Source organism: Centropristis striata, chromosome 13 (assembly GCF_030273125.1).
Source record: "Centropristis striata isolate RG_2023a ecotype Rhode Island chromosome 13, C.striata_1.0, whole genome shotgun sequence".
Taxonomy (NCBI): domain Eukaryota; kingdom Metazoa; phylum Chordata; class Actinopteri; order Perciformes; family Serranidae; genus Centropristis; species Centropristis striata.
The window spans coordinates 26805718-26817002 of record NC_081529.1 but is presented as its reverse complement, the minus strand read 5'-3'; the positions used below and the strand labels follow the sequence as shown (position 1 = coordinate 26817002).

The 11285-nt window shown below is 37.1% G+C and overlaps 1 protein-coding gene across 1 annotated transcript; it reads right to left on the bottom strand.

Moving 5' to 3' along the window:
* Positions 1-238: 238 nt before the first annotated feature.
* On the bottom strand, positions 239-3028 carry mpg (N-methylpurine DNA glycosylase). The gene is made up of 3 exons (XM_059347573.1): positions 2612-3028; positions 1520-1724; positions 239-1340 (listed from the first exon to the last, which is right to left on the bottom strand). The coding sequence occupies exons 1-3, from the start codon at positions 2870-2872 to the stop codon at positions 889-891; spliced, it is 918 nt and encodes a 305-aa protein (XP_059203556.1). The 5' UTR covers positions 2873-3028; the 3' UTR covers positions 239-888.
* Positions 3029-11285: the final 8257 nt, after the last annotated feature.

Sequence of the window (11285 nt, the reverse complement as noted above, 5' to 3'; positions counted from 1 at the left end):
CATACCAGACATCCAGCTACCTCTCCTCAGGAATCCCAGAGGTGGAGAGAAAAAGATGGCAAGAAAGGGAAGACTCCAAACATCAGACAGACTGTTTTTGCTCTGAGAGAAGCAGAGTGTTCCAGACATCTGTGAAATCACTGGGTCACTGAGAAGAGAATTTCCCCAGTATGAATGTTTATTAAAAAAAACAAGTTTGGAAAACTTAAAACAGAAAGGACTCACAAAAGGCTAGAGGTACGTTTCAGAATTGATTTTTTATTTTATTTTTTACAAGTACTGATAAATTGATTGTTACTTTAGATGACTTAAGTTCTTATCTATTAGTTTCCAGTAAAACTTTGCATGAGTACCAAAAAACTTAGGGTGTCACGATTCCCCATATCCACAATTAGATTAGACTTCAGATTTTAACGTCACAATTCGATTCATTCTTTGATTTAAACTTTTTTTTGCCGGTCCGATTTGTGAAGATCAACAGATCATTGGTTTTATGCCCTTAAAACTGTCATTTACCTTTTTGAAATCTTCTGAAAAAAGATAGGCTATGTGGTATAAAGTGTAATACAACTGCCATATTTATTTGCAATGTAAACATTTAAACAATATATGAATGAATTTAGTACCAATCCTGCTTTTGATTTCAGTTGTTGAAATTGAAAGCTCATTCGAATAATTTTCCATTTAGAATTTAAATAATGAAGAGCCATGTGGAAAAAAGGTTGCAGCTTACAAAATGTAAAGTATAATTTAGGCAGATTTAAATTTAGATATTCAACCAGTCATGGAGGTTATTCTACCATTTTTACTTTCTTAAGTTTTTATGCTAAAATGATGTTGAAGTCCACAAAGGGAACAGATGGCAGAGTAGTTTCAGGAATATTCCTGCTACGTCCTTTTGACTTTGTGCTGTCGTGCATCAGACTGCACATCTGAGGGACCTAAATTGTTCATTACATTCCCAGACAGAGACTGTCTTTCTGCCTCTTTATTCACCACACTAACACACGGGTGTCCACGAAGATAAAACCGCCAGGGCTTCTTTGCCCATTCACCATGCGACTCAATTCCAATGCGTGGTGCTGATACTATATTGTAGGGTTCTGCTAGATTTGTGTTGAGGTCCTTTTCCAGCCACACCTCTGGGTCCGAGGCGAGATCTCGACGGTCAAAATAGCGGGGTATATTTAGAGCCTGGCACAGCTTGGACGGCCCGTTGCAGAGCTCTTTGTCCTTCAGTTGTCGGGCTCCCTCTTTGCGTCTGGCTGCTCTCAGCTGCCTCATGACGGGCTGACCCTGCAGGGGCTCCAGGGAGCGCAGCAGCACAGCAGCACCCTCCCCTAGGAAGACAGCACACAATATGCATCAGTCAGCAAGGCTCCACTCTGTCTCCTTCCTCTTGCCCTTTAGCCACTGATGATACAAAAAAACACTGCTGTATTGATTTAATGTAGTATTAATGATAAACAGTTGGAGCAGAGCACAAATAACTAAAAAAAAGTGTATTTTTTTATTTTACCTTCACTAGACACATTCATGCAGAGGTAGATGCCATAGATTGGATACACATATATTGTGCCAGGTTTCATGAACATGGCAGTGTTCCTCTCAGTGCGTTTGCCACCTGCTGAGTGGGAAGCTTTGTCATCCCCTCCAAGGTAAGCTTCAGTTTCCACTATTCTCCCTCGCAGTTCAGTACCATCTGCACACCTGCGAACCAACACCTGCAGAGACATATTATGCATTATGGTTAGTAAATGAATTGCTTTGCCAATCATAACATATATCTGCAACAATTTTGATAGATGAAGCCAAAATTATACTTAAAAAAAAAAATCCTTGTTCCCAGCCTGTTGATAGTGCTATGATAAAATGAAAGTACAGGAATATACCTTATTTATTTTCTTGGCATATATTATTGATGCACTGATGTTAAACATCGATATTTTTATTAAAACATAAAGGCACTGTAAACAGATTCACATGCCAATTTGACCTAACAGAGTCACTACTTCATGACTCCTTGTAGTGGCGCTTATCAACTGTGTTTTAACCTTCCTTTAATCATTTTAACCCCTGAACTGTTCTGCTTCCTGGCAGCTTGGCCTTTGATCCAGTTAATGGCTATGGATATAGGTAAGTTGCAGTCTGTGTGTGTGTATGTAAAAGAAGCTAAACTTTATGTGCTTTGTTAAACATTGTTTCAGCTCTATGAATTAGATGAGACTGACATCATAATTCAGTAAATTATTGCCTCCTTGGTTTTATAGATATCGTGATGTATAGTAGATTAGTTTCTTACAATGTATACAGTATACACTTTCTCTCTTATTCCCACCCCTACTTGTAAGGGATACATTACATTGTTTTCACACACTTTACTGAACAAACGTTTAACCGGTTAAGAACTAATAGCTGCACTTTGGTTTTTGTCAGAATGGAGCTGAGTATATTAGGTGAAATATAATGTTACAGTGTTACAATGAAGGGACTGAACTGGCAGGTTACTTCATGAAGCCCCTGCATGAAATACAAAGTGTTGACAGATTGGACAAAAGCTGCACACACAGCTTTAAATTTATTTAAAAACCATGGTGAATGGCGGAGTTACCTTGCCAAGGAGTGCTTTAGCCAAACGGATACAGGGTTGGTTGAAGAAACCCTCTCCAAATTTGTGCTGCAGGTCATTATCGGTGAAGTAATGACTTCGCTCTGTCTCAGTACTTGGAGCTATTTCACATTTGTTTTCCAGCTTGGCAGGTGGAACTATCAGTGTCGATTCCGTCTGGTTTTTACGTTTGTTTACTGCTTGTTCGGGTGCTGCTCCTGCTACTGTCAATGCTAGCATCTTCCTTTTTCTCCCTGCCATCATAACGTTACCGCAAATCCCTTAAAACACTTTTACGACAACCTCGCGCTATCTTTTCTAATATCAGCGTCACTTCCATATACAATTGTATCCATTTACTTCAGTTTATATGAGTCTTGTAGTAATGTGTTAGTAGTGCTAACATACAGGAAGTAAACGAGTGTATCTCTTAAAGGGACCATGCACCTTTTCAGGCAGGATAATTTAACTATCAAAACCATCTAATTTGAAGCAGAAGTATACACTCAGAAAAATAATACTGCATATTACTTAATTCAATCAGTGCAACATTTTTACACTCAAAATATTAAGTTGATTTGAAAGCTCTCAAATCGGTTAAACAAAACATGAGTAATGAGTAAGTAATATTTTCAAGTATGTCTGAATGAATTGACTTGGCATAAATTGAGTAAATGTAACTGAAATATTATGTTAACCATATGTAAACCTGAATAGAATCACTAAACAAACTGAGTAAATATAATTGAAAACATTTGTAGGATATAACTGCAAATTTGCTTATGATTTACTTAAAACAAATGTGTTGTACAGACGGATTTTACACTTATTGTACACTTATTATTACAAATATTTAAACCAATCTGTGAGTCAAATATTAATTTACTTAAGTAAACTTAATTTATATATGGATATTTTACACAAAGATTCCTGTTGGATTTCTACTAATACATTTTGATGTAGTCAACTCAAATACTTATCATGATGATATTCAGCATTTTTATTTCGTATGCATACCTATATATTACTGTGACATTTACAGGCTCCTTGAATAATTTCTTTGAGTGTAGTTATTAATGCAGTTAAACATTAGTTATTCAAAGCATGTCCCTGGTCAGATTCAATGCAAAATCAGAACAATTTACAGCAAGCTTTTGCATTTTCCCAGGCATAGTTTGGCATAGTTATAATTTAGGGGGAAAAATAATTTGACATTATATGTTGTAAAAATTGCATTTACGAGTCAACATTGGTCAGTCATGCAATAGATCTATTTTAAATGGATCCTGAATGAATTGTCCTTACATATTGAGATATGTTTTTTCATCACTTTATTAATTTACATTGGTGGCTAAAACAAAGTTGACTCTGTTTCACCATTATCATATTACTCTTATTAATCTTAAATAGCCACAAATAGATACATTACCTCATCACTATGCATCATACAAACAGTTGTGTTTAAAAGTGTTAAAAATGCACACTTAAATCACCATAAAATGAAAGCTCCTTGTAGATGTTTAAACATAATTTATGTTGAGGTTTAGTGTTTCCTGTTTATGGTGTATTTGTGTGACTTTGCAGCTCAACATTTTCTTCCTGCTACAAAAATAACAGCCCAATTTGCTGATAGGTAAACCCCCCTCCGAGCGCTGGCCTTTTCCTGCTGCTGTCTTATCTTTTCAGCCTCATTTGAAAAACACTCCGCTCTAATAAGAGGTTATAAATAGCATTGGTGTGCTCTTGCCTGCCTGTGCCCAGGAAGTGGATGGCGCCAGTTTGGCTCCAGGCACTGTGGGTCCATGTGGCTTTCTAGAAGACTAATAGTGTGTGACATGTTGCCATGCCACAAACTACAACTTTATCAGGAAAGTAAAGTTCACTGTACTGTTGTTTTGGAGCACTGTGCGAACTCTAAAGCTCATGACTGCATGCATTGACTGATATAAGAGTGGATGGAAGGTCCGAAAGATAGATGGGTAAATGCAGTGTGGGTGAATAAATAGATAAGTAATGTTCTTTATGAAATAGATAGCCTTCTTGTGCCATTGCAATTGTTGGATAACAGGTGACAGATAACAAAACTTGGTTAGGGTTCAAATCTTAGGTGGATGGTTATGTTTTACTCCTTTTTTTGCTTTGTGTTCATTTGCATGTTTCCCTGCAAATACTAAACTTAAAGTTAATAATACTTTAACTTTATCACTCTGCAGTTTTTTTTCAATGTGTTTTATCCCACTAGTATTTTTAAGAGGCCATTTTCTCCTTTCCTTGGAACTGCATTTTAGGCTTTTCAGCGTAAGAATGACCTTCTCAATCTCTTCCGCTTGGTCTGCTGGGGAGACATTGAAGGATCAGACTTGATGTCAGTTTCTGCTGCATCTTTTCACATAGGGTAGATTCACAATGCACTGTTTTATAGCCATGGTATTTTCTCAGCTCTGATGTTCATCAACCTTGTTTTTCTGCCTGCTGGACTCAACTTTGGTAGCCTTTTTCTTCTGCAGATTCGCCAGAGTAATGTAGTTAATGTTTTGACAGTGAGCTTTCTCTTGTCCTCCTACAGCTGAATTGGTGCTGCAGTCCACCTTATCTACATTAATCTTATTTGTAAGAAATAGCCTGTAAGTAGTATTTTAGTCAAATTGTTTTTTATAACCTTTGAAATAGGTTAAATCTCCCCAAAGTTCTAAAGAGTTTTAAAACCTATAAACAAAACAATTAAAAACAGTTGAGTAGATGTAACTATATGCAGTATGTATGATTGTGTTGTGTGTATGTCATCAAAGAATATATCTTTCTCATTTCCACTTTTAATACTCAAAATATTGTGTTTTTTTGTATGCTGTTTTGCTGCAGATAAAGTATTACATTTAGTATAATTCTGTATTTACCTCAGTCTTTATCCATCATTATTTTTTTATTCATTATTAATTTGAAAGAAGAAAAGAAAGCAAATAGCAATATTACAAAAAAATCACCCACAGAGGCCTTTCCTCTTTGGTTAGTCAGATCTTTGGAGAGGTGCCAGAAAGCGCAGCTTGCTAGTGAGGTAGGTGAAGGGCACACAAGATTGGACTGACTGTGAGTTACTGCTGCAACATAAAAATGTGCCATAAGAATTCTTTGTTCAAATATTTTTTATGGCCAGTTATTGGATGTCTTTGCACCCATTTTGTATCTATAGTTGTTGCTTGTTCACAAATAGCAGGTAACATAATTCAACTGTAGTATTAGAGCGGTTGTGCAGGATACGATCCAGACAGAAATCTGCTGAGTATGTTCATTAGAAGAGTCCTGGCATGAGTTGTTGACTTTGTCACGGCTGGTGGACCGGTGAAGGCCATTGTTTGCTTTGACTGTGTTTCCACTGCCAGTCAGCAGTGATGCTGAGGTCTGGGCCGGGCAGCTTCCATTGTCGCTGCCACTGATAATCTAGGAAGCCACAAGCTTGGCCGTAGCGTTGCATTCTGGATCACTTTCAACTGCAGCAGTCACCACGGTGATAGTGACGCTGAGCAGGGACGCCAGAGACTTGTTTATGTGTACAGATGGACGAGCAGAATCCAGACAGAAAATATTACTACATCATGAGTCAGAGAATCCTATGAAGACTAGGAGTTGATCTGCTGGGTATAATATCCTGGCATCACGCAGTGTTTTGAAAGTAAAAGTATTTGTTTCTGATAAAAGCTTTGATAACGTTTCTGCAAATTATAATTAACACAGTGGACTGTCTCAGTTTGTTCTTGCTTTCCATTAATCTGTAAATACATATTCATGTACTGTTTATAGTTTAATAGCTGCGACAGACTGGCATTGCTATCTTTGGTTTATATCTGTCTGTATGAAAATATTACACCAAACACATGACCAAAAAGGGCCGACCAAAATAATGTCACTATTTTGTCTTGCCATGTCTACGATATGTTTGATCTGAATGGCAGTACCATCAGTGCAATAGTCAAAAGACTTTATCTGAATAAATTGGCAATGAAAATGTCAACATTTTATTTATTGTCTTAAACAGGAATTACAAGAATGATAAACCTTTACTTGCCTCTGTGTGGCATTACTGTCCTCAAACAGATAAACTGTCATGTAAACAAATCAAGTAGTACAGTGGTAGTGTTTCAGCAGCACTGCGGTCTATCTTTGCTATTGCATTTCTTTTATATGACCGTCATGATTTAAAAAGATCCTCTCTGATGTTCTTTGTTGTAAATAAAAACTATAAACTATTAGTGGCAATGTGTCATAGCTTTTGAGCTGCTGAGATAACCTCTTGTTTTACACTGTGTTTAAATTTGTATTGCTTACATGGCTTTATCATATTTATAACAGACGTTAGTGTTAGCCATCCTAGATCTGTTAAAAGAATGGGTGAATTAGACACTGTGTCCTAGACACAGATATGCAAAAGGCCTCTGCACCTCTCCTACGCAGGAGGTTTTGCCTCTTTTTTTGTTGTTTAATGTCTTTTTGTAATCATTCCTCTACCCCTTATCCCCTAATTGTGGATGTTTGCCTCCTTTTGTAGTTATATTGTGTCTCTTTGGAACTTCCTTTGCATCTCTGTGTTCATTTTGTGTCTCTTTCTGGTTGGTACATGTTAATTTGAGTGACATTGAAGGTCAGGGGGGCCCTGACAGTCTGGGACCCTGGGCCTCTTTTCAGTAGGCCCATTCATTAATCCGTCCATGATTATGAGGTGCAGTGGTAAATTGTTTTATTATTAAATGATAAATGGTCTTTCAGGAGTCTTTTCATCGTGAATTGCTGCATTCTTAATGGATTTATTTCTATCTTTTTCTTCTGTTATCTTCTCTCTCTTTTATCATTTTTTTCTTCCATGGACCAAATAAAAAAACAGATTACTGATGGATACAAGTATAAAAATAAAGCACTCAGCTCTCAGTAGACTACTTTAAATACAAATACTGCATATCAGCCTCTAAAATAGCTTCCAAGAAACCTTTCCAGGAGCAGCTTTAACTGCAATCATTTTATGACAAGTAACAGTGAGGCTTTTTCTTCCTCAAGCAGATGAGTGGCAGAGCCTGGTAGTCATCTGCAACCTCAGTGTTTGAGGGGATTAATTATTAATTGATGACAATTAATGATTCACAAGCTGCCGAGGTGCTGTGTGGGCTGCACAGGTGGCTGGGCTCTCACTGTGAAGATTATTCCATGTGAGACCCGTTCCTCACACTTGCATGACAGTCATGCTTATGCAGAAACACATCTGGGATGCATGCCCACAGGTTTTAACACAGCCACTGGTATATAAACACAGGTTAGGGGACACCATGAGTGTGTCTATTGTATGTGTGTGTTTTCCTTCCATTTGTCTAGACCACATGCATATTTTTGTTCTGTTTGTTCCACATAATAGAAAATTATCGATGCATCAGTTGACTTGACAGTTAGGTTTAGAGACTTTAAACAGCTTTAAACAGCTACTTTCTAAAACTACCAAGTACAGTGAGTAAACCTATTATAGCTCTTTAAACCATATAACATTTTCAAAGTAGAAGAGAGGGAGTCAATAACAGCTGGAGAGCTGTTTTAGTAGATCATTTAAAGAAAAAAAGTTGGCCTTCCATCTGTTTGGTTTATTGATTGAGCTGGTACTAAAATCTCCAGCCCCCCTGACCTTTCTCCGCCTGCGCTGATAACAGCTTCCTTGTCTCAGCTCACACCTGTGGCTCTCCAAGGGAACAAACGTTGAGTCAGGCAGGCAGGGAGGGCTGTCTGCAAAATCTCACTGGTCTTATCACAAAACTAGGAAAGTACAAATCTGCTCAACATGACCATGCGGCAAAAGCTTTTCTTCCCCCTTTGATTTCTTTAACAGCCTCCTTCTGCTGTGGTATTTAGCAGTAGTACAGTTGGTTGCCTTTTGCCAGTAATTCACAGTATGTGGTCTACCATTGAAATGAAAACCAGCATGCACTGCAGCTCTACCCGGCCATTGATTGTGTGATCAGTGCGAGTTAAAAACAAAACTCTAAGTTCACTTCATTGTGGATTAACATGTCTTTCAGCTCCAAAGTGGCAACAGTTCCAATAGACAAACAACAACCCTAAAAAAGGCGTATGCTTGTAAACTGTATTTTACTTCTTTTCAATAGTTGAAGAGTTTAATTGCAGAAACATAAGGAAATGCACACAGCTCACAGCTTGTGGCTGCCACATGTTGCTCCTAAAAATAAACTGATTTAGCTGGGATTTAACTGCAATAAATTAATTTAAAGTATTCTGAAATAACTACAGCATGACGCAGTTGTGTAAAAAGTCTAAAATGCTTTGTTGGGTCTGTCTGCAACGCAAGAAGAAAACAACTAATAAAACCCTTGTTTTCTGAACAGAGTTTGAATCAGTCAGAGATATGCTATGAAGGAGATTGTTAACACCTGACGGAGCAGGAGTATCAGGTGGTGTTGGGTTGTTTTGATAAGATATGTTTTTTAAATGTGTACTCAAAACAATATCAATTTGGTTTATTCATTTTAAGAATGGCTTTTTTCTGTTTCTGCAAATTAACTCTTCAATTCTTTGGTCTCACCAATGTATAAGCTAAAGCCTCTCTGTGGTCTTAGCCCAGAAATGATGGTCTCCTACTCACTTCTTTGCTTGGTTGAAGAAAGAGGAAGCCGTTTATGGACCGTCTCATGGTGTCCTTTTGCTTAAACATTACCCTTGCACTCAACCCTTTTATCTGCCTCTGATTGATGGGACTTTGGGGGGTTTTGAGTGCTCCTACAGGTCCTCTGTCGCTGCCTAATTGCTGCCTTTGCCTCAGCTTTAACCCTCCTCCATCCCAGGGGAAACTTCACCATTAATTACTACAACTTCATAGTATATCAATCAGAGACTCCCTATAGGCCACTGGACGCTCCTCACATAGCCAAGTACATGTAAAAGAGCTGTGAAGTCCAATAAACTCCAATAGTGGAAGTACTGTCTTTTGCCTAGTTTAAGAGCATGTCTCTCAGTCAGCTCGATTTTCAGCGTGTCTATCAGTCATGCTGGCAGGGACGAGACCCATGGGTGAAAGACAGAGAGCAGACATGAGCTGAGAGGAAGCTCTAGCCTTTCATACTGTGAACTACAAACAAGATGTGAGACCGGCCTGTTGTGAGCTGGCTGTATATTTTGGTCTAGCCCTTAAATTTGAACATTCTTGATGAAAAAAGAGGCTGTTTCTTGCTACAGATATTACAAAAGAAACAGCTGATGTAGTTTAACAGCTGCAGAGGAGGCGTTACACAATTTGAAAACACACTTTAAAACACCTTTTTTCTGTAGAGAGAATGTTGTTAGGTGTTATGAAAAAATATATATATATATAAACAAATTGAACAGGTGGCAAATAAATGTAAAGTTGCTGAACAACAATGCTGGAAATACATTGGATTATCCATCATTTACTGAAAACACTAGTAATGAAGTAAGATACAATATGTACAATATTTTTTGTGCAAAAAACATATTGAGTGACATTATTATAGATTATAAAGACATTATTATAAAAATGATAACAGTACAGTATAACACTAATAATGACCATAAATCATAATAAATAATGTATAGAACTAAATGCAACATTGGTTTCTTGCAAATGAACTGCATAGATGATTAATAACAATAATAATAATAATAACAATAATAATAATAATACTGATTGATTAATTATGTATTATAATGGTATAGGTACATTTACATTATTCTACAGTGGATAAGTACAGTTTTTGACGTAGTTGAGAGTAATTCTATTTTATTGCACTTCATACATTAACTTCGCTTATTTCTGTTATTTTATCTTATTAGTTATTTTCAGATTTTAAATAACAAAGACGGGATCAAATCATAAAATTTAGATTAATTGAGACAGTTAAGCCAGTACAGTTTAACAGTCTAAAACAATAATTCAAATTGGCTCAACATTGATGTGCTAGGATTAATAAACCTGCTATACAATACCATAAACAATAATATAACACACTATTAATACTATTGTACTTTTACTTGTGTAAAATCTGGAATGCATGACTTGTAATGGAGTATTTTTGAAGTTTGGTATTGTTTTTTTTACCTGAATAAAGACTAGTATACTTTCTCCAACACTGGAAAACTGTATTAATGTGCTTTTTTAGTAGATTTGTGGAGAATAGTATTCAATAAAAGTAAGGCACTCATGTGACCCCTTATTCTAGTAAGGCAAACAAATCATCTGCGCTGTCAGCATAGAAACAGGATCATGTTATGTCTTTCTTAATTTAAATAGCAGAAAGTTCAGCGGTGAGTGTCTTAATCGAGTAGTACATCAAAGTAACCATAAAGGAGACGTTTCCAGGAACCTGAGCCTCTTGTGCCCCAAAACCTCATGTGAGGAAAACGATGTACTTGGTGCCCCTTGTCAGCACCTCAGAAACCTTCTGCTTCCTAACATTCGTCTCTCTCCTGGAGAATATTCCCAGGTGGATCTGAGCTTTCACTGAAACCATGATGGAATGCACTGTAATGGTCTTTTCATTAGATGGAGCAGCAGTCTGTATTACCTGATGCAGCAGAAGGGCTCCATTTCCTCTAATGCTAATCTCCTCTTTTACAGCACAAAGGAAAGTGCCTTTGAATGTGAAGGACTGCACTTTTCTTATATATTTTAACAGAT

Excerpts from the sequence above, each read along its gene's own strand:
- mpg (XM_059347573.1), bottom strand. The coding sequence starts at position 2,872 with ATGATGGCAGGGAGAAAAAGGAAGATGCTAGCATTGACAGTAGCAGGA. Across the intron at positions 1,725-2,611 it reads CTAAAGCACTCCTTGGCAAG|GTGTTGGTTCGCAGGTGTGC; the intron begins GTAACTCCGCCA and ends ATGTCTCTGCAG. Across the intron at positions 1,341-1,519 it reads CATGAATGTGTCTAGTGAAG|GGGAGGGTGCTGCTGTGCTG; the intron begins GTAAAATAAAAA and ends CTGTCTTCCTAG.